This window comes from Engystomops pustulosus, chromosome 10 (assembly GCF_040894005.1).
Source record: "Engystomops pustulosus chromosome 10, aEngPut4.maternal, whole genome shotgun sequence".
NCBI lineage: Eukaryota > Metazoa > Chordata > Amphibia > Anura > Leptodactylidae > Engystomops > Engystomops pustulosus.
In genome coordinates this window covers 21,856,360-21,880,204 of record NC_092420.1, presented here as the reverse complement: position 1 = coordinate 21,880,204, position 23,845 = coordinate 21,856,360, and the positions used below count along the sequence as shown (strand labels likewise).

The 23,845-nt window shown below is 42.9% G+C and overlaps 1 protein-coding gene across 1 annotated transcript; it reads left to right on the top strand.

The window, feature by feature from the left end:
- The first annotated feature begins 1,184 nt into the window (after positions 1 to 1,184).
- On the top strand, positions 1,185 to 23,282 carry APPL1 (adaptor protein, phosphotyrosine interacting with PH domain and leucine zipper 1). Its single transcript, XM_072127288.1, has 22 exons — positions 1,185 to 1,343; positions 4,136 to 4,234; positions 5,359 to 5,418; positions 7,836 to 7,907; positions 8,617 to 8,704; positions 8,808 to 8,849; positions 9,354 to 9,412; positions 10,064 to 10,210; positions 11,653 to 11,735; positions 12,315 to 12,473; positions 12,552 to 12,740; positions 13,472 to 13,514; positions 13,944 to 14,000; positions 15,929 to 16,017; positions 18,997 to 19,185; positions 19,315 to 19,361; positions 19,999 to 20,173; positions 20,254 to 20,290; positions 20,712 to 20,858; positions 22,018 to 22,068; positions 22,155 to 22,244; positions 22,452 to 23,282. The coding sequence occupies exons 1-22, from the start codon at positions 1,290 to 1,292 to the stop codon at positions 22,599 to 22,601; spliced, it is 2,127 nt and encodes a 708-aa protein (XP_071983389.1). The 5' UTR covers positions 1,185 to 1,289; the 3' UTR covers positions 22,602 to 23,282.
- Positions 23,283 to 23,845: the final 563 nt, after the last annotated feature.

The following is a 23,845-nucleotide window of genomic DNA, read 5'->3' as shown; positions in this document are numbered from 1 at the left end:
TGTATTATCCCTGTACTGTGACATCACTGTGTGTATTATCTCTGTACTGTGACATCACTGTGTGTATTATCCCTGTACTGTGACATCACTGTGTATTATCTCTGTACTGTGACATCACTGTGTGTATTATCCTGAACTGTGACATCACTGCGTGTATTATCCCTGTACTGTGACATCACTGTGTGTATTATCCCTGTACTGTGACATTACTGTGTGTATTATCCCTGTACTGTGACATCACTGTGTGTATTATCTCCGGACTGTGACATCACTGTGTGTATTATCTCCGGACTGTGACATCACTGTGTGTATTATCCCGGTACTGTGACATCACTGTGTGTATTATCCCTGTGCTGTGACATCACTGTGTATTATCTCTGTACGGTGACATCACTGTGTGTATTATCCCTGTACTGTGACATCACTGTGTGTATTATCCCAGTACTGTGCCATCAGTGTGTATTATCTCTGTACTGTGACATCACTGTGTGTATTATCCTGAACTGTGACATCACTATGTGTATTATCCCTGTACTGTGACATCAGTGTGTATTATCTCTGTACTGTGACATCACTGTGTGTATTATCCTGAACTGTGACATGACTGTGTGTATTATCCCTGTACTGTGACATCACTGTGTGTATTATCCCTGTACTGTGACATCACTGTGTGTATTATCCCTGTGCTATGACATCAGTATAATGCATGATACCTAATATTACATTGAATCTGCGGTTTTCCACAGAAATATTCGCTGGTCAGGCACAGATGCTCCAGTGTTTGTAGGAAATTCCAGTCCACGCTACCGCTGTGGTGTTAAAGGCTGGTGTGAACAGGGTCTGACACTAATGGGTGTTACAGGTGTGTACAGTGTTACTAGCGTTACCGCCAACGCAGGGGGCAGGTAACTGTAATTGTATATACTGAGGGTGCGGCTGGAGCTCTTGAATTCATTGACACTATTGGAAGGTGTAATAACCGCACGCCGGCCATGTTTAGCGGTGTGTACAGGGCTGTGTCACTTCCATCTCTTGTCATTCCTCCTCCCATTCTCTGGCATCTCGCCGTCATCACGACAACTTCCTATGCCCCCGCCCCTTAGCAACACCCGTTAACTGGCGTCTCCGTAAACCAATCAATGTATGCGATTCTAGAGTGACGGGTTCTGCTGGCCAATGAGGGCGCGCGGAGGCGGGACTTCCGCTGTGTGTGTGCTCCTGGATGTAGATCAGCTGCTGTGACTGTCGCTCCGGTTCAGGTGTCTTGTGTTCCCTGTGACTGCTCCGCCATGCTCGGTACAGACAAGCTCCCCATCGAGGAGACGCTGGAGGACAGCCCTCAGGTCAGGGGTCACATACTATAGTGCACTGACGTCATGTTATGATGTCTCCTTCTGTCTGTGTCACTATAGCAGGATATATGGGCCCCAGGCTCGTGTACTGGGGCCACAAATAGCACAGCTGTGGTGTGTGCAGCCCCCCAGAGTCATGACTGGCAGCTCAGAGCATAGAGGGACCTGCAGCTTCATACATCAGGGAATTGCATGAATAGCAACTCCCTACCACAATGATATTCCCAGAATCAGTTCTTCAGTCTGCAGATTTGGGTGTTCTTGGTCTGTGGATGCGATATACATATTATATCTATTATATATATATATACTCGCTGTGCTGTTTGCTATTATCCTTATTGTGGAATTGTTATTTATGCAACAATATTAAAGGGGTTGTCATATCAAGAATATTGTCTATGACAATATTACAATCATCAAAGTGGTATTTAGACTAAGGACGTATAGTTATAAGTGTCTGATCGGTGTGAAACCCCCAGCAATTGTGGGGAGAAAAGACCTCCAAGACCCTCAAAGTGCTCCAGTTACTTCTGTGGGACATCATAGATAGACATCACTTCCATAGAGCACTAATCAAGCATCTGTGGGAGTATTTATGGGACCCCACTGTCCTGATGGCTGGAGGTCCCGGCAGTCAAACTCTTCAATATTTTTCTTATCTCCTGTTTTCTAGACAGGGGACACATGTCCTTATTGTAAAAACTTATATATTTGCTACCCATAGTCTCCCTTAAAATTATGCTAATGAGCCTGAAAGGCTCAGAGCCCCTCCTTTCTGCAGATTCACTCACTCTGTTACAATGGGGCAGATTTACTTACCCGGTCCTGTCGTGATCCAGCGGCGCGTTCTCAGTCGAGGATTTGGGTCTTCCGGTGATTCACTAAGGTAGTGCGCTCGATGTCCACCAGGTGTCGCTGCTGCGCTGAAGTTCGTCGGAGTTCACCATCCGTTGCTGGGTGCAGGTAAGCGCGTGTCAAGCAAGGTTTTTTTTTTTTTTTAATTCCGCGGTTTTTCCCGCCTGTTGGGTTTTCCGACGGCCACGCCCCCCGATTTCCGTCGCGTGCATGCTGCTGTCGATGCGCCACAATCCGATGCCTTGCTCCAAAAACACGGGGCAATTCGCCGCAAATCGGAAAAATCCAGGAAACCCGTTGAAAAAAAGCGATTTGGGCCCTTAGTAAATGACCCCCACTGTCTGTCTATCCAACTCTGCTCCTTTAGCACTTCCCCCTTCCTCTGCCTGATGTAATCTCACTGCAGCAGAGTAATTTTCAGTAAACGGTGAGAGAGGGGAAGTGCTCCTGCAAGGTGTATTAGCCTATAACTCTCTGGTTACACCCCCAGTAGCCCCTCAGGCTCATTAGCATAATTGTAAAAATTGGTTTTAGAAGGAAGGAGGCCATGGATAACATATATAAGAAGATAAGCACACTCATGGTGCCTGGAGCTATGAGTAAGTGCCCCTGGTTTATCCATGCTAGATTTTGATGGTAGATTTCCTTAAAAGGGAACCTGTCATCAGGGAGGTCATGTCGTCTGCTCCTCAATCCCTCCTCACTCAGGGAGCAGAGGAGAAGTCAACTTGTGCCGTCTGCCCCCTTCCCCCTCGGGACTCGCTGCTGCCAGGCAGACAGGTAAGGTACTATAATCAGTTACTGGCATGCCATAGGCCAGTGATGGCGAACCTTTTAGAGAGCGAGTGCCCAAACGACAACAAAAACCCACTAATTTATTTCAAAGTGCCAACACGGCAATTTAAGCATAAATTATTGCTTTCTGCTTTGTCAAAGCTTTCATCGTATTGGCGTCCTGAGGACATCAATACAGTAGAAAGAGGAGAAATTCAGATCATTAATGTAGCCTACTTCCCGGGTCCCCTGTACAAGAAGAATGCAGGGCCCATGGTAGGAGATCGAATTATAATCCAGCTCTGTCCCCATCTTCTCACTCCTTCTGCAGTCCCAGGCAGCCAAGGATGTGTTGCTTTAAAATAGTACTCAATGTCCTGTGTGGCCTGGGACTGCAGGAGGAGGCCATGGGTCCTGTCTTATGAACTCTATGCTGAGGACCTGGGTACCCACAGAGAGGGCTCTGAGTGCCACCACTGGCACCCGTGCCATAGGTTCGCCACCACTGCCATAGGCTATTGGAACCTGTCTTCAGGGAAAAATGTCCTCCATGATGACGGATTCCCTATAAAGAGGTTGTGAAGTCGCAGGGCAGCATAAAAATAACCAATAGAGTACATTTGCCTCCTTCTGGTGTGGCACCGCCGCTCAGTGGTGACATGGCATCAACAGTGCGGGCATCTGCTGCATCTTGTGGGCCAAAGCAAGAGACTGTATCAGGCGCACGCTGTCTTCGTGACCTCGGTATGCAAACAGCGGCTGCATGTGACAGCAACACAGAACTGGAGAGGTCACTTGTTTTTTGATGCGTTTTTTTTAAGCTACAATTTGTTGGTTTGTAGAGCTCATCCTTGTCTTCGCAAAGATTGAATTCCACATTTTCTGTGAATAAGGGACACGCTGAACAACAAAAACACTCAATCTTTGCCAAAAAAAGGGAGTAAGTTCACAAGGAGGATCCCCACCTTGTAGTCCCCACAACCTTCCATCACACTGATTACTATCCGCCCTCTGTACAATAAGCGTCCATCAGGGCGGGGTCCTAGTCTCACCATAATTGTATTTTTGGCAGTTTATGTGTTAACGTTTACTGTATTGTCATCTGTGCAGGATAATTACATTTTAGCTCAGACTGTATCTGTTCTTATTTTCAGACCCGATCTCTCCTAGGAGTGTTTGAGGAAGATGCAGCTGCAATCTCCAGTTATTGCAGTCAGCTCTATCATGCCATGCGCAGGATTTATGATGCTCAGGTACTGACTTTCAAACTGTTTTTATTTTAAGAGCCTCAAGAATACTTAGCATCTATTGCTCTATAACAGTGATGGCGAACCTTTTAGAGACAGAGTGCCCGAACTACAACCAAAATCCACTTATGGCACTGTTAAGTGCCAACATGGCATTTTAAGCAGTAACTTATTGCTACCTGTTCTACCACTTCTTTCAATTGTATCGGCCGCCTGAGGCCACCAATACAGTTGAAAGAAGAAGGGCAAATTCAGACTTTCATTATAGCTTCTCTCCAAGTTGCATGGGACAGCAGGAAGATTTGATGGGTTTGGTCTTGTTTGGTGAACTCTGTCCTGGGGTAATGGCCTGAGTGCCCACAGAAAGGGCTCTGAGTGCCACCTCTGGCACCCGTGCCATAGGTTCGCCACCACTGCTCTATAACATGCTGCCTGCAGATGGGACACTATGTACGCGCTCAGCTTTTGCTCTATAACATGCTGCCTGTAGATTGTACATAGTGTCCTTTCTGCTCAGCTCCTCCCGCTCTATAACATGCTACCTGCAGATACAACCCTATATACAATCTCCTCAGCTCCTCCCGCTCTATAACATGCTGCTTGGAGAGGGATACTGTGAACAATCTATCCAGCACCTTTTGCTCTAAAACATGCTGCCTGCAGATTGTACATAGTGTCCTATCTTCTCAGCTCCTCCTGCTCTATAACATGCTGCCTGGAGATGGGGAAACTATTACCAATGTGATGCACCCCTTCTGCTCTATAACATGCAGGCTGCATTTTCAATGCTTAAAATCATAATTTGTCCTACTTTTAAGTTTTGTATTTATTTGTTAAGTGCTTTATCTTATAACCTGTAAACTAAAACCACAAATCTAAAATCTAAACATGTAAAAGAGAAGTAGTGGTAAGCAATGACTTGCTGTATGGCGGCCTGTGGGTAACATGCTAACCAACTTCATTTCACTTCCTTTCTTCCTAGAAGTGTGATGTATGTGCTCATTTTTCTGGTTAAAGGATCTGAGCATCGGTAAACTATATCAACATTGTTAGTTAAAGGGATGACATATATATACAATATATTATATTTTACCTATTTCCTGTAATTTGTTGTTGTTTTGTGTCACCAGAATGAATTAAGCGCAGCCACTCATCTGACATCCAAACTCTTAAAAGAATATGAGAAGCAGGTATGTGACAATTTAATACAGTAAATTCAACTTTAAGGGGAACCTGTCAGCAGAAATTGTGCTAATAAGTAATAAGTTATTTCATCCAGAAAATCAAATTTGAAGTAAGATGTAAAATGGTTAAAAGTCAAGAAGGCGGAGAGTTTAACTCTGAAGTCAAGCTCTCCCTGCCAACTGTATTGATGGTCCAGCATCCAGAGACATCACTGAGCTGATCTCCTGAAGTCCAATGCATGATATCAAATCACAGCATAGGAGGCGTTCTCAGGGGGAAAGATCTTGAATTCAGGACTAAACTCTCCGCCTATGTGACTTTATGCAACCATTTTACATCTCACTTCAAAACTGATTTTCTGGATGGTGCCATCAACCTGGACCTCAAAAGAAACATGATCTTGAAGGTGTTAAGCTGCCTTACATCAAACTGGTATTGGTTTCTTAGGCCAAATTCTGATGACAGGTTCCCTTTAACCCCTTAAGGACGCAGGGTTTTTTGGCTCATTTCTCGCTCTCCAACTTCAAAAATCCATAACTTTTTCATTTTTACGTGTACAGACCTGTATGAGGGCTTATTTTGTGTGTAACAAATTTTACTTTCCCGTAATGTTATTTATTTTAACATGCCGTGTACTGCGAAGCTGAAAAAAAATTACAAATGTGGAAAAATTGAAAAAAAAGTTTTTACGACTTTCACTCTTCGCTCCAAATAACACGCCTACTTTATTCTTTGGTTCGGTGCGATCGCGGTGATGCCAAATTTATACAGGTTTTATTGTGTTTTAATACATTTTCAAAAATTAAACAAATGTGTACAAAAAAGAAAAAAAAATTTTCTGACGCTAATAACTTTTTCATACTTTGGCGCACGGAGATGTGTGAGGGGCTACCATGGCAACCGATCGCTGCTCCCCGATGACGTTCGGGGGCGTGGCGATCGTAAAAAAGATGGCGGCGCCCGCGTGCCTCCGTCTTTTAAACGCCGCCGGCGACTTTGCCGGCGGCGTTGAAAGGGTTAATAGCCGCGGTCGGTGCTAGCATTGACAAGATGGGTAATAAGTTTGTGATTACTGTATATACTCGAGTATAAGCCGAGATTTTCAGCACAATTTCGGTGGGGGCCCCTCTGCCGGACGTAAAATCATCTGTGGGGGCCCCTCTGCCGGACGTAAAATCATCTGTGGGGGGCCCTCTGCCGGACGTAAAATCATCTGTGGGGGCCCTCTGCCGGACGTAAAATCATCTGTGGGGGCCCTCTGCCGGACGTAAAATCATCTGTGGGGGCCCTCTGCCGGACGTAAAATCATCTGTGGGGGCCCTCTGCCGGACGTAAAATCATCTGTGGGGGCCCTCTGCCGGACGTAAAATCATCCGTGGGGGCCCTCTGCCGGACGTACAACCATCTGTGGGGGCCCTCTGCCGGACGTAAAATCATCTGTGGGGGCCCTCTGCCGGACGTAAAATCATCTGTGGGGGCCCTCTGCCGGGGGTACAACCATCTGTGGGGGCCCTCTGCCGGGGGTACAACCATCTGTGGGGGCCCTCTGCCGGGGGTACAACCATCTGTGGGGGCCCTCTGCCGGGGGTACAACCATCTGTGGGGGCCCTCTGCCGGGGGTACAACCATCTGTGGGGGCCCTCTGCCGGACATTTTATTGGAGAGTAGCAGCTGCATTTCCCACCCTAGGCTTATACTCGAGTTTTTTTTGTGGTAAAATTAGAAACCTCTGCTTATACTCGTGTATATACGGTACTATAACCTTTACTAGTTCTAAAAACAAAGGTGTCTGCCAGTGCCCCATTTGATTTGAGTGGTGGTGGGTGTGATAGACCACTACTCAATTGTTTGCTATGGGATTCTGAGCCATAAGTCCTATAAATAGGGTCCCAATGTTCAGAACGACAGCCATAGGACATTATTTATTTTCCAGGAATGTAACTTCAAGTGCATTGAGGCCATGTTCTTGCTTTTTTTATGTGGAGCTTTTGGTTACTACATAGAAACATTAAGAATTTGCTTGCCTTGCAGTTTTAGCCTTTCTGTGCTGTCAGTGCTGCGATTTAGACCTTCACAGACAGAAGGACGTCCATATCAGACGTAGATTGATCTTTTATGGGTAGACTGTTGCTGATGATAAACTAGTTAAGGGCTTGGTATGTGTTATATGCTCGGTGCAAAGTACAATGTATACACTGGTGTCATCATTATTACTTTTCATGTTGCACAGAGAATAATCTTGTATCTATTCCCATAATAAATACAAATATGCTAGACTGTTGCATTTTTTTTTCCTGTGGTTTTCATTTTTAATCCTATAATGTTAGCCCTTGAGTAAAAACATAGACACCCCATGCATGAGTGTACGAACACATGCTGTATGTACTATGTGTGATTTATACTTTTTTTTTTTTTCTTGCAGCGGTTTCCACTAGGGGGCGATGATGAAGTGATGACGTCAACTTTGCAACAGTTTTCAAAAGTCATTGACGAAGTAAGTCGCTATCTTCAGCAGTTTTTACTAAAGTGGGCAAGCCTTAAAATGGATATTCCTAGATCACTCAGTTTATACATCAGTTATGGCGATCTGGGACATTTCTGGCATATCCACAAAGCATACCATAAATTTCCTATAGATGCAGGTTCCCTTAATCACCTTAATCATCATAAAGGGGCCTTACCATGTTAGCAAGCTATTCCCTACCCACAGAATAGGGATGGATAAGGGTTCGACTGTTGTGACCCCCTACTGATAACCAGAACAGGACCGCCAGCATTCCTAAGAACAGTGGTCCTCTTCTCACTTATAGGTGGAGCGGCACGTCGAGCATACTCCAATCTGTAGTATGGGTGTATCATTAATTGGCAAAAACATTGTTCAGCTATCCCCAGCACTCACATAGACAGTGAATGATTGTGCAGGAGATACCTGAGCGCTGTGCTAAGCAATCGCTAACACTCCCATAGTATTGAATAGAGACGCGCTTCTCCTGCCACTCCACCCATTATTGAGAACAGGACCCCTGTTCTCTAGAAACCTTGGGGTCCTGTTTTCAGGATCTGGGGGGGTCCCAGCAATTGGATCCTCACCAATCAGATTGTTATCCCCCATCCTATGCAGTTGTCTATTTCACCTAATCCACCTCTCTACAGTCTTGAGTATAATCCTGCTTTTCCCCATTGTCCCCTCTTCCCCCCCGCAGCTGAGCTCCTGCCACGCAGTCCTATCCACACAGCTGGCCGATGCCATGATGTTTCCCATTAGCCAATTCAAGGAGAGGGATTTAAAAGGTAAAACACATTCCCCAAACCTTTTATTATCCTGTAGTAATATATTGCAATCTATTACATCATAATGTGAAGTGACTGCTTATCTCTCTGTTTTACATTGCAGAAATCCTGACGTTAAAGGAGATTTTCCAGATTTCCAGCAATGGTATGTGTGTCTTAAATGTTTGTGTGTGTGTGGATCACGAGGTGTTAAATATTTGGAAAGACCTGTAATATTTGGCAGTGTTTCGTGGAATCCAGAAATGATGGAGGTTGGGGATTCGAAGAAGTTGAGATCATGAGGAAGGATTTCTGACTAAAATGTGCAATTTATAGTGTAATATATGTAGATTCTGTATCCAGCTATGGGATTTTATAAGCACATGTGAGTCTTATTGGGAACTATGTAAGAAATAAGGGTCCATTGCCCAAGATGGACATTTATGTGTGGCTTTAGTCTCATAGGTCAATGTCCAATCTAATTTAGATAACCGGGTCCAATTTTTTTTTTAGACTTTATTTTCTAGCACTTGGATTTTCCCTTTTATTTAAAGTGGACTTCACTTACTTTGGATTGTACAACAGGATCACAGGATAACTTAAGCTCTATATATCATATTCAGATGTCTTTTGGGAATGATTAGTGACGCTTGTATTTTCTTCATCTTAGACCACGATGTAGCAATCAACCGATACAGCCGGCTGTCTAAAAAGCGAGAGAATGAAAAGGTATAAGGAGCACAGTCTCTATGTTCGTTATACTGTAATTAGATCTCTAATAATTGAATCTTATCTAGGAGTTTAATTGGGTATACAGTATTGAAATGGTTAATCAAGTGGTACTGATTCTCCTTAAACGGGTTGAACCAACTTTGCAAGTCATCAGCTTCCGCAGGATCGTGAGAATGGGACCCCCACTAATCATGAGAAAGGACCCTCAGCAGTTCAGGAGAATGTTCTCAATAATGGGTGGAGTGACAGGGCAAGCATGTATCTGAAATTGTCAAGCACACATAATTCTGCTATCTCCGGCACTCTCATAGACCGTGTGCAGAAGTGCTGGATATACCGGAGCGCTTTACTCAGCAATTTCCATCACTCTCATATAATTGGATGGAGGGGCAGGACACGTGCACATCTGGCCGCTGCACCCCGTTCTCATTTTCTGTGGGGGTCACATCATTTGGACCGCCACCGATCAGATTGGGATAAAAATCAAAGTTGGTACACCCCCTATATGGTGTGTTCACACATGTGACTTGTTTGGATATGGTTGAGTGTATTGCCCACCATTGGCTTGTCTATTATCCACATGTATTTGTTCACATGAAATTCGTGGTTTCTCACTTTTATAATAACCTGATCTCACTTTATATCTAGACCAAATTTGAAGCAACGGAAGACGTGTACACGGCCAGGAAGAAGCAACATCAGACCATGATGCATTATTTCTGTGCGTTGAACACCATCCAATACAAGAAGAAAATTGCAATTTTAGAGCCGCTCTTGGGGTACATGCAAGCTCAGGTAACTACAGGCCCATTATAACAATGGTGCAGAATAAGGCTTCTTTCACACCAACCTATGCTATTCCTGGACCTGGGTGTAGCGGAGGTTCTGCTGGAGAGATGGAGTGGTGAGCACTTCTCCCCTCTTCATAGGGAGGCCGCGAAAGATGGAGCATGATCTATCTTTTTCCAGGTGACGGCATGGTTCAATGACACACCGTACTGTGCCTGTGACACTATGGCGGCCGTAGGCTCGCTGCCGTTCGTACGGCTGGCATATACGGTCATGTGAAAGGAGCTTTACCCATGTTTTCTAGGTTCTAGTGCCATGTGCTATAAGGGGGAAGGACTTGGTGGAAATGATGTGGCTTAAAATTTTAAGCGTATAAAATTTTGGCACACTTTAAGCACAAAAAAGCCAACAACTGGGTGATGCAAACTTAGAGTAGAAATTTATTACATGCCTCAGATTTATTGGAGTGACTTATGCTGAATAATGAATCTGGTGCATCCTTATACCATGTTGTATGACTTTGCTGTCTTAGTTTCCACCATAAAATACACCATAATTCTGGCACACTTACTGGCATACAGTGTTATATTGCAAGTCCCTCCCACGGCTGTAAAGAAGTGTATAGACCAGGGGTGGGCAATTAATTTTCCCATGGGGCCACATGAGAAAGTGGAATGGTTTTAGAGGACTAATATACTTAGTTCTACCCAATACCTAATGCCCCTTCTCATTATAGCCGCCTCTTATAATGCACCTTCTCATTATAGCCCCCATATATAGTACCACCTTTCCTTGTGCCACTTCCATTATGCCCCCTCTATTATGGCCACCTCTCTTTATGCCCCTTCCTTTCCTTGTGCCCCCTTTTTGTAATGCCAACTCTCCTTATGCCTCCATATACAGAGCCTCCTCTCCTTATGTCCCCATATATAGTACCCCCTTTTACAATTCCCCCATTTATAGTGTCTCCTCTTATCCCCTTTCCATTTTACCCCTCATATAGCATTTAAGAACAAAACAGTTCGCATCTTTCTGGTCTCTCTAGTGGCGGCTGTCTTCGGCCCTGCAGTAAGGCACCCAGCCCCGGCGACGTACTGACGTTGTTATGATGCTGGTACCGGGAGCCGTGCTGTCCATAGTGGCAGGAAAGGGAATGTACTCCCTGCTCTGCCACTGCACAAACAGAAGCACATGACCCAGGAGCCCTACTACTGGCTTCACTATACCCGGGGGGAACAGTCACAGGGCATGCAGTGGCGGGCAGTCACGCTGGCCGCTCATAAATAATCAGCGGAACGCATGTGGCCGCAGGCCGCGCAATGCTCGGCCCTGGTCTAGACTTATTATTAAATGTGATTGAAGGCATTTTAATTTGTAAGACTGCTGCACTGTGTCAAGGTATTTTCCTCATCAAACAAGTAAATGATTCTGATCTGTTTCCTTTCTAGATTAGCTTTTTCAAGATGGGCTCGGAGAACCTAAATGGGCAACTGGAGGAATTCATGTCAAACATTTCTACCAGTGTGCAGAAGTGAGTATCACGGGCAGAGCAATCAATTATACGCTGAGGGGAAGATTTATTAGCAGTATGTGATGTAAAACTGTACTTGTTGCTCATGGAAACAAATTGGAAATCAGAGCTCAGCTTTCATTTTATAAACAACTGTTTGAAAATTAAAGCTGAGCTCTGATTGGTTGCCAACAATTTTGCGCTGACACTTTTGATAAATCTTCCCCCAAAGTGTAACTTTATATCTTCAGCTTTCTGCTCTGCTCAACGTTTGTCGCCTAGATACCAATGATAAACACAGGGGTCCTAAGCTGCCTGATCTTTTTGTCTCCTGTCATTCAAGGGGTTTTCCCACAAATTTAAGTTAGGCCCAAGGGCCTAACTTGCTGATCGGTGGGGGTCTCAATAATGAGACCCTACTGATCACGAAAACGAGGGCTCCGATGGGGTTCCACATACCTCAGTCAGACACATCATCGCTCCATGAGAGTAATGGAGCAGACGGCCACACATTACCGTTCATCTCTATGGAGCTGATGGAGATCGCCGAGCGCTGCGCAGTGTCTGACGTGTCGCATGACATTATACTGTATATTTCAGTGTGCGTAGAGAAATGGACAACGATGTTGAGACTATGCAGCAAACCATCCAAGACATGGAGGTGGCAAGTGAACCCTTGTATCTTCCTGACCCAGACCCAAAGAAGCTCCCTGTCAACCGCAATTTAACAAGGAAAGCTGGCTACCTCAATATACGCAAGTATGTGTGATACATCACTTCAAGAAGTATGTTCTGTCTGCTGTGAGTGACTAAGTCTCCAATTTCTTTCCATTTCAGTAAGACGGGGCTGGTGTCCTCCACGTGGGAGCGGCAATACTTCTTCACCCAGGGGGGTAATCTTATGAGTCAGGCAAGGGGAGACGTGGCTGGTGGTCTTGTCATGGACATAGACAACTGCTCGGTGATGGCTGTGGACTCTGAAGATCGAAGATACTGCTTCCAGATCACGTCCTTTGATGGGAAAAAGTTAGTATCGTTTTGTTTTATTGTGAATGTGTTAGGCCTTATTCACACCACTAAATTCGTTCTGTGAAATATGGGATGTGTGATGGCGGTATTTCACAGACTGACGAATAGCCAGGAGTAGGACAACATTAATCATCGTTATCCACAGGACTACTCACATCTACATAATACATAATCTCACAGGGAGGCTGGGACCCCTAGCATCAAACATAACTACAAAGAATAAAGTCCTGCTCCTTCTACTGCCAAACCATCAATATTTCACATTGATGTAGATTCAGAACACTTTAGTAGGACTTGAGATTCACAGGTTAAACATATTGGGGCACATTTATTATTACATATTGGGGTACATTTACTAAATGCAGTTTTCCTATGTATAGTGCAGGGTGCACCAGTTTTAGGATTTATGGTGCACATTCTTCATGAATCTGGCACTCCCTGCACAGCTCTGACAGAGTGCACCAACTTTTTTTTTTTTGGTGCACCTTTAATATAGGACACAATTCTGTCGGCCTTTGCATGTTAAATCTGGCGCATGGTCCGACTGAGCACCGTAACGCCCTCTAATTTGAGTCACATGAAGACTAGTGCAGCTGAGCCACAGAGATGTTGCGTGCGACACAAATGTGGTGCAGACACTTCTTACATACCTGTGCAAGCAGAAAACTGTCTCAAGCACCTTAGTAAATGTAGTAAAAGCAGATAAATTTGTGCTTTTTTTTTTGCAGGTCTGTAATTCTACAAGCAGAGAGCAGAAAAGATAGTGAAGAGGTATGGATATGTGCATGCTTTACAGGGTTTGCTCAATAGTGCCATTTATTTCCTATGTGGAGAGTCTGATCACTGGGTCTTTAACTGCTGGGACATCTAGTGACTGAGATCTGAGAGCACCACATGTGGATAGAATTAGCCTCTTCCATAGGACAGCCATAGGTTGACATCCTATAACAGTGAATGGAGTAGTGGGTGAGAATGACTATTACCACTCACATGGGTACTTGCAGTGCTTTCTGCAGCAGTATCTCCTGCTCTATAACTTATTGCCAGCTGACACAATGTACAATCTGTTCAGCTACTTCTGCTCTATAACATGCTACATGTCGATTGGACACTATATACATTGTGACAATTTCCCTTTACAGTGTCTCACATATAACACACTATCACTAATGTAAATGTTTATTCTTATCTATGTTGCAGTGGATAGCTACAATAAATAACATCTCCAAACGTATATATCTAACTGAGAATCCTGAGGTAAGTTTTTATATAGTGGAGATGATCTTCTAACCCAAATTGTCAGAATTTTCTTATCTTCTTTGATATCAGTACTTTAGTCTGGGACAGTCACAAAGTACATGCTGCTTCATAATCTGAGACAACTAACCACACCTAAAGTGATGTTATCTACATAGAGGTCATTGTACAGGAAAGGGGAGGGGATAAGCTGTGACATCATCTATTGCCAGTAGTGATGTAATGATGGGTCAGTGTTATCTATATAAAGGTCATTGTACAGGGAGGAGGAGGAGATAAGCTGTGACATCATCTATTGTCAGTAGTGATGTAATGATGGGTCAGTGATATCTATATAGAGGTCATTGCACAGGGAGGGGGAGGAGATAAGCTGTGACATCATCTATTGTCAGTAGTGATGTAATGATGGGTCAGTGTTATCTATATAGAGGTCGTTGTACAGGGAGGGAGGGGATAAGCTGTGACATCATCTATTGTCAGTAGTGATGTAATGATGGGTCAGTGTTATCTATATAGAGGTCATTGTACAGGAAGGGGGAGGAAATAAGCTGTGACATCATCTATTGTCAGTAGTGATGTAATGATGGGTCAGTGTAATCTATATAGTGGTCATTGTACAGGCAGGAGGAGGAGATAAGCTGTGACATCATCTATTGTCAGTAGTGATGTAATGATGGGTCAGTGTTATCTATATAGAGGTCGTTGTACAGGGAGGGAGGGGATAAGCTGTGACATCATCTATTGTCAGTAGTGATGTAATGATGGGTCAGTGTTATCTATATAGAGGTCATTGTACAGGAAGGGGAGGAGATAAGCTGTGACATAATCTATTGTCAGTAGTGAGGTAATGATGGGTCAGTGTTATCTATATAGAGGTCATTGTACAGGGAGGGAGGGGATAAGCTGTGACATCATCTATTGTCAGTAGTAATGTAATGATGGGTCAGTGTTATCTATATAGAGGTCATTGTACAGGGAGGGAGGGGATAAGCTGTGACATCATCTATTGTCAGTAGTGATGTAATGATGGATCATTGTTATCTATATAGTGGTCATTGTACAGGGAGGGGAGGAGATAAGCTGTGACATCATCTATTGTCAGTAGTGATGTAATGATGGGTCAGTGTTATCTATATAGAGGTCATTGTACAGGGAGGGGGAGGAGATAAGCTGTGACATCATCTATTGTCAGTAGTGATGTAATGATGGGTCAGTGTAATCTATATAGTGGTCATTGTACAGGCAGGAGGAGGAGATAAGCTGTGACATCATCTATTGTCAGTAGTGATGTAATGATGGTCAGTGTTATCTATATAGAGGTCATTGTACAGGGAGGGGGAGGAGATACGCTGTGACATCATCTATTGTCAGTAGTGATGTAATGATGGGTCAGTGTTCTCTATAAAGAGGTCATTGTACAGGAGGGGGAGGAGATAAGCTGTAACATCATCTATTGTCAGTAGTGATGTAATGATGGGTCAGTTTTATCTATATAGAGGTCATTGTACAGGAGGGGGAGGAGATAAGCTGTGACATCTATTGTCAGTAGTGATGTAATGATGGGTCAGTGTTATCTATATAGAGGTCATTGTACAGGGAGGAGGGGATAAGCTGTGACATCATCTATTGTCAGTAGTGATGTAATGATGGGTCAGTGTTATCTATATAGAGGTCATTGTACAGAGAGGGGGAGGGGATATGCTGTGACATCATCTATTGTCAGTAGTGATGTTATGATGGGTCAGTGATATCTATATAGAGGTCATTGTACAGGAGGGGGAGGAGATAAGCTGTGACATCATCTATTGTCAGTAGTGATGTAATGATGGGTCAGTTTTATCTATATAGAGGTCATTGTACAGGAGGGGGAGGAGATAAGCTGTGACATCATCTATCTTCAGTTATCTATATACCCATTTTCAAAACAGGAGACGGCTGCTAGAGTGAACCAGTCGGCCATAGAAGCTGTGACTCCATCTCCATCTTTCCAGCAACGACATGAGAGCATGCGGCCTGTGTAAGTAAACCTTTATAGCACAGAACTTTCTTTTTAGAGGTTTTTTTTTTTTTTTTTTTAATAACAAAATCTCTGGTTGAAAAGAAAGTTAAAAAGTCTTTGGGAAAATTAATAACATAAGGTGTATAATGTCTATGTAGGATTATAAATCCATCACCAGCTCCTCGGAATAGGCACAGGCTGCTATCATGACAAGGGCAGGATGAAAGGGGCAGCAGATTAAACCTCAGCTATTTCTGAATAGACCGAGGCTTTATCAGGTATTCCCTTAAGAAGCGCAAGTCTGCGGGGTAAATCTTCTCTGGTAATAAGACACTGTGAAGATTGTGGAGCTCTGTGACCTCCTGACCATAAGGTCTTTCTATTCTTGTTTTGGTCTTATCTTTGGGCACAATTTCAAATGAAATGTCATCTGCTGAAGACACCCTGCATCAGGACCTAAAGATTTCCATGTCTATAATTGCTACTTTTTTCCTGTGATTTATCATTTTGCTTGAAAACTGTTTTTATTAAGGTACATTGAAGGACCAGGATGAAGAATTGTAAACCAAGCACACTGACATAGTGGTGTGCGCCCCCTCTGGCAGGATCCGCTCTTCTTTAAGCATCCTATGCCATGGTTATTGAGAAAAAAAGGCTTTATGAGCCTGAGGGGCTCCAGTCTCCATTAACACCTATGGAGCTAAGAGCCCCTCAGGCTCATTTGCATAATTGTAAAAGCCTTTTTTGTAAACGCCAGGGAATAAGAAGCTCAACAAAGAACTGATCCTGCCAAAGGGGGCCTGCACCAATAAGTCAGTGGGGCTCATTTACTTACACGGTCCGACGAAAATGCGCGATTCGGACCCTTAGTAAATGAGCCCCAGTGTGTTTGGTTTACAACCCTTATCCTGGTGACAAGGTCTTTCAAGAAGATTGTGTTTGATAAACCTTCCAAGGGGTCCAAATATGAAGAAAATTAGCTCTAGTACCATACTTCCAGTGAGTTAATTCCTCCAATCTATATTTGTTGTCAATATTATCTTCCCATTTGGGTCAAAGTTCGGGGGTCAGGGGAGAATTTACATTTATTGTTTAAGAAAATAATTCTTAAACATCTTAACTCTTGGTGACAGGTCCTCTTTAACGTTGTACTAAATTATTTTATTTTTTTTAATAGGAAAATATTAAAATAAGTTTTCTAGTATGGGATAAGGAAAACCACGCCTCTTGTTGCTAGCTTGACATCAAGCATGACTTAAAGGAAGCCTAATGACATGATGCGGGATTAAACCCAAACCAGTATATATATTCCAGAAGGAACAGATTCCCAAATTGTAGACAGAACAGAGCTGAGAATAACATCATTTAGAGAATAACATCTTAGGCAACCAAATGGCAACTGTCTGGATCAGGGGTTGTGGTAATCTAAATGATTTCCTTCCCCTCACGACATGTAAAGGACCTTCAGGTCACCTAGTTGATTCTGAATGTGATTCAGCAATGGGGAGTAAATGAGTATGAATTATTTACTCTGGTCCTCCGCTTGTCGTTGATTTATCATTTTGCAGATTTTCCAAGTGAATGCAAATGAGCGCCTTGGTGTACCATGGGCAATGCCGTGCGGACTTTTGCACCTAATTTTTAGGATGTCCATGGAGTGACTTGTCTTGATCAGCTGATACATTTCTTCTATATTATGTTTGTTGCAGAATGTGTTTGAGTTGTTTTTGTCTAGGCCAAACAACCCCTTTTGGTTTCTTTGAGGTATATTTATATTCACTGTCTATGATTCTAACACTGAGTTGCAAGATGGATTACAAGGGAATACTTGGGAGAGTTTGGCCGTCTTCTCCTTCTGCTACTTTCCATCGTAAGACAATCCTCTCTGTATTATAAGGTTTAGCGGTGAACGTGTCATATTCTATTAAAAACCTCTTGTACTGCCCCATTTGCCAGGGATTCATTAGAGGTTATTTATTGCAGAGACTTCTCTAGATCATAGTTGGCACAGTAATATTTCCATCACCGGGTTGATGGGGCATGAGGTTAGACACATGGTGCAGGATCCTGACTGTCAGGATGTGACAGACACAGCTACAGCCCAGGACCACACATCTGACAGTAGAGAGCTTGATCAACATAATGAATGCAGAAACCAACAGCACCAATTGCTCAAGAATAATGGAGGCTATAAAAATAATTCTATCTTGCATCACTGGAGTAGCAGAATGTAAAGAGTTGGGTCATGGGCCTGGAATATACTGGCGGCATGATAGCTGTGTGCCAGATACCACATTCTGTCTTAACCATCAGCATTGAGGCGTATGAGCCCTTGGTTGCAATTCTTAAAGCTGGACAAACCTGAAGACAGTCCATGTTGTCTGAGGACACTCTTTCCATAGAGAAAACATGTGCATGTGGTTGAAAAGGGTGTGCATGTGTATGGGGTGGTCAAAAGGAATGGCTTTCATCTGACTGCTATGGAAAGCTGCGTTCACACTTCTAGAAACGCAATTCAAGCGCAGCGAGGAAGAGTTTCTCCTGATTTTATATGCATTGTTTACTGGCAAAACACTTCCAACCTAAACCGATTGTGTCCAAACGTATCAGTGATCGGTAGAAGCTCATTCCTGCTTTACATAAGTTCTGTTTCTAAACGCAATTCAAATGCAGCGCATTAATAAGGCCCAAGAGTAGAAAAAAAATAATAAGGACCAAATAATTGTTACCTATGACCCTACTATTGATGGTGCATCCATACTATATGTCATCAATCTGCTAAACTGTACTGATGGTTAATCCAAACTTTTATAGATTTCTGTAGTTCCTGGTGTATATCGTATCCGAAAATTGGACATGTTAAATACAATTGTATCCACTGTATTCCATTCACAGACACGGGGTGAAGCATACAGTACATTACTGAACCCCCCATGTGTATATGTGACGTCTTATTTATGGATTGGAGTGTTGATCGTTTCACCACTTCTTTTGCAGACAGCCCCAGTCTCGTCCTCGCAGCACCCGCACTAATAGCACTGGGTCAGTGGGATCTGATTCCTCCGCTTTAACAGCGCTCTCGCTGGACGCCATTGTAGCACCGGACACCCCCATACAGTTCGATATTATCTCACCAGTCAGCGAAGATCAATCTGGACAACCTAGGACTCCGGGACAATCTGGCAGGTACAAGCATTACTACATGGCTTTTACATCTAGATATGTAGATAATTTTCTACACATATTCACATCTGGAAATCGCAACTTTAGTTGATTTTTGTTGTGTAAACAAACATTCTTTTTTTTTTTTCACAGGCGAACAAACCCATTTGGAGAATCTGGAGAAAAATCGGAATCTGAAGGTATTTAGCTTTTTTTTTCCTGAGTTGGAAACTAGAAATATTGTAGCACTTTGCAGGCATCAAGAAGAACTTGTGGGGCCATAATATTGATGATTTATCCTTAGAATAAGGCATCAATATCAGATTGACAAGGAACTGTCTCTCAGCACCCACTGACCATCAGCTGTTTGAAGGGGTCGCTGCTTTTCGTGGGCATGTTTCCCGTTACCTGGGTCGATCTACCTAAATGCTGCGTGGTAATTAGTGCCTTTGCAGGGAATTACATCTTTTTCCCATTCACAAAGAAAGCTGCAGCTTCCTTCCCAAAATTCTGCAGGTAGACAGAACCATGTAAGCAATGAAGAAAATGCAGCACCTATCCGTGTGCTGTGACCCCTTCAAGCAGCTGATCACTGGGGTCTCACACTGATACTAATGGCTTATCCTAAAGATAGACCAGAAGACATGTTTCATCTTTTAGATTTTTAGACTGTATCTGATTTGTGTTTACCTATTATTGTCCGAAGTTCACATGATGCAGATTATTTGCACTAAAGATTTATCTTAAAATTCAGATTTCTAATTTGCAATGGATAAAGGATCAGAGCATTAGTTGTTTGTATAATCCTCATCCATTTATATTTTTGTTCCTTTTCAGACTCCATCCTCCATCAGTTATTCATTGTCCGTTTCCTGGGATCCATGGAAGTGAAAGCAGATGACTGTCCGGAGGTCGTATATGAAACCATGCGCCAAATCTTAGCGGCCCGTGCAATACACAACATCTTCCGTATGACGGAGTCGCACCTCCTTGTTACATGTGACTGCTTAAAGTAAGATTTATACATCTAATGGCCTCTAACAAAGAGAATACAGAATGTTCTGTAAAACTGTTCATATCTTCTCGTTCTAGGCTGATTGACCCCCAAACGCAAGTGACACGACTAAGAGTAAGTTCTGGGAAAATCTTAATAGTAACAAAGTAAAACTTCTGTAAGCTACATTGAGATAGTCTTAATAAACTAATTAAAAAATCTTTCTAGATTTTATCTCTGTCCAGTAAGTTTACTGAAGTATGTTATTGGCCACTAGAGGGCAGCATTTCAATGCATCTTATCTTTACCCTTTAGAGGGCTCCTACCATAATTATTAAAGGGAGTGTCTAAATACGATAGGGGCTAGTAATCTGCTTAATATAATAATAATTTCTTGATTTATCTAGTGCACAGATTCCGCAGCGCTACACAGAGTTTACCAAATCCATTGCTGGGACCCCCACTTATCATGAGAACAGGAATAGGGGGAATGTCGATGACATTAAATCTAACGTTGGTTTGAAGATATGTGAGAATTGACATTGTTGTTTTTCAGTTTCCACTTCCAAACGTGGTTTTATACGCTACACATCAGGAGAACAAGCGCCTGTTCGGGTTTGTGTTGAGGACAGCGGGAGGGCGGACAGAAGGAAGACCAGTCTCTGTCTGCTACATTTTTGAGTCAAACAACGAAGGTGAAAAGGTAAATGTATCTGTTCAGACCGACACTGGTGCTGGAGTTACCTGTAATAATGTAAAGGTTATGAGAACTTAAAGGGTTTTGTATTTAATCTGAAGGGTGTGGGTCTGACTCCTGGGACTCCTTCTGATCAGGAGAACAGGAATCGCATAATCCGGTGAACTGGGTTCTCAGTTTTCCCTGATGGGGTACTGGCAGGATGAGCGTGCACCCTGTCGCTCCATTTTGTTTAGCTGTGCACAGCGCTCCCATAGACAGTTAATGGAAGGACAGGGAGTATGGGTCACCCATTCTCTGGTTCATTGGGGTCCTGATTGTGGGGGGGGGGGGTCTAGCAGTTATACCCTCAGCTTTCTATTTGATAACTTTTATACTTGAGACAAACCTTTATGCTAGCCATATACATTTTAGGTAACTGCTGAGAAAATAGGCTGATATGCTCCCATTTCCAATATAAGTACAAGATAGGGTCCGGAGGTTTGTTCTTAAGTTGAATTTGTATGTAAGTCGAAACTGTATATTTAATCATTGTAGATCCAGACAAAAAATGTTTTGGCCCCAGTGACAATTGGAGTTTAAACTTTTTTTGCTGTAATGGGACCAAGGATTATCAATAAAGCTTCATTACAGACACTTTTCAGCTGATTATTATCCAGAGAGCTTCACCAGAGGTCAGAGGGGTCTGTCTGTAACTATGGGTTGTCTGTAAGTCGGGTGTCCTTAAGTAGGGGACCGCCTGTACAGCCGAGTATGCATGCTTTCTAGGTGGGGAGAAGGAACTGTTACCTCTTGCTGTATATGTTCTTTGAGGACAAGTGGATCCGGTGTGTTGAAATCCAGTAGCCCAAATTTTTAGAACTAATTAGATGATCATCTGGTCCCAGCAGAATCGTTAGGTTCAGATACTGTTACTGTATATGACCACTTCAACGCTACAATGTTAAGGGGGCTTTCTAGCCTTTTTGATACTAATATCCCCCAAGGGATAGGGCTTGCCATGTACAGACCAGGAAGTGTTGTCATGATCACACAGGATGGGAGAAGTAGTACCAGTAGTAATTATGCTGTTAACAGAAGTACATCTGTTTTCTTAATGCTATCATTTTTTGAGATTCTATATTGTAAGATATTCTAGATTTTTATCCCTTTCATCTACCCACAGATTTGTGACTCGGTCGGCCTGGCCAAACAGATCGCTCTTCATGCTGAGCTAGTAAGTAAATATCCGTTCTATACCACCCTCACTTTAATATACAGTTCTCTTACAAATCTTACATTTCCTTATTGTGTGTCTTCAAGGACCGGAGAGCTTCTGAGAAGCAAAAGGAAATTGAGAAAGTGAAGGAAAAACAAGAGAAGGAAATCAATAAACAGAAACAGATAGAAAAGGTAACAGAGAAATATTGGGGGTTTTCAGAGTTATAGGGTCTAGGGTTATATCTGGCTTGTTCTTAAGCAGAGCAATCCAGACTTTTAAAGTTGGCATTCTAATCCTGCCTATGATCACAGAACAGGAAGTGATCTCCACAGAACAGGAAGTGACGTGTGACAGCTCCAAAAAATGTATAAAAACGGAGTATCAATTTCTTGTTTCAGGACCTGGAAGAGCAGAGTCGGTTGATAGCAGCTTCCAGCAGACCCAACCAGCCGGGCGCAGAGGGACATGTTGTTGTTCTTAATGCCAACCAGTCAGAGGAGGCAAACCAAAGCGAGGTCGGGAAAAAGAAAGGGGAATCGGAAGCATGAGATCGGAAACAAGCAGTGACTTGTCCGTGTGATCGTCCCGCTCATTTGTATGGCACAGGACACAAGTGAGACAGAAGGGACAGCTCTTTTATAACAGTTGTTGCAGATGGTCCTGATTCATGGGACCGGTGATTTTACTCCAGTGGAAGCTGATATATATATTTTTTTTTTTTTAGTTTGTTTTTGTAAGAAATCATGAGAAGCAGACGGAAGATTTGGGGTCTCGGGGGGTTTTGGTGTCTCTTAGAATTCAGCTTTTTTTACTCCTTTGCTGTCGGTCGGCGTTTCTTATTGTTGGTATACGGTCGTGAATATATATGTGAATATACGAAAGACTTAGGGTCAAGCATTGGTGACCAGAATGGACCCAGTGCAATTGCGCCTTTTAAATCTGTCACATTGGTGGAGAGGGATCGGGGTAGGAGTCGTTTCTTGTGGCAACCAATCAGATCCAATCTCACTCTTTTGGGAAAAGATGCAACATAATTGGTTGGCATTGGAAATTTCTCCTGTATTTTCGTGCAGGTTTTTATATATCTCTCCCCCAGTGTGCCAAGAAAATGTTGACGAAAAATAAAATTTTGCTCATAAAGAGCATTTTATGTAATCTCCCAAAAAAAAAACAAAAAAAAAACATATGTCCGATCCTTGTATTCTCCGCTTTGCTTAGTTTTGAATATACAGAGGGAGCACAAAGGCGGCTTCAAGATTATTGTCCTGGTTAAAGGCGTTGTCCCTTGATGACCTATTTTGTTATTTATACAACCCACAGATCAGAAATATTATAAAAGTTCTGACTTTTGGGGGTGGTTTGACTTTTGGGACCCCCAGTGTTGCAAATATAAAAGGGCTTTGAATCCCAATTCTTGGCTGGTTGGCAAAACAAGCCTCTAATGTCCTTATTCGTAGAGGTGAATAGGAACTATAACAGACCACCACGTGCCATGAGGTCATACATCCTACATCTAATAGTGACTGGTCCCCAATACACCACAAATCCTTTCTCCAAATTTTATAGAAGTAAGGAGGTTCCCTTCAATACCCCAACTCTGGCTGCTTACGCCATACATCTTGGGGCGTTTCCTACTGTGTCTTTTACATAAATAGACTTTAATTCTATTTATTAAGCCAAATTTCCTTTTATTTTTGTGTCATATTACCTGTATGGAAATATTTCTGTGTGAATGTAACTTTAACCTTTTGCACTAATCTTTGTGTATATATAGTTTAATAACTCATTTAAA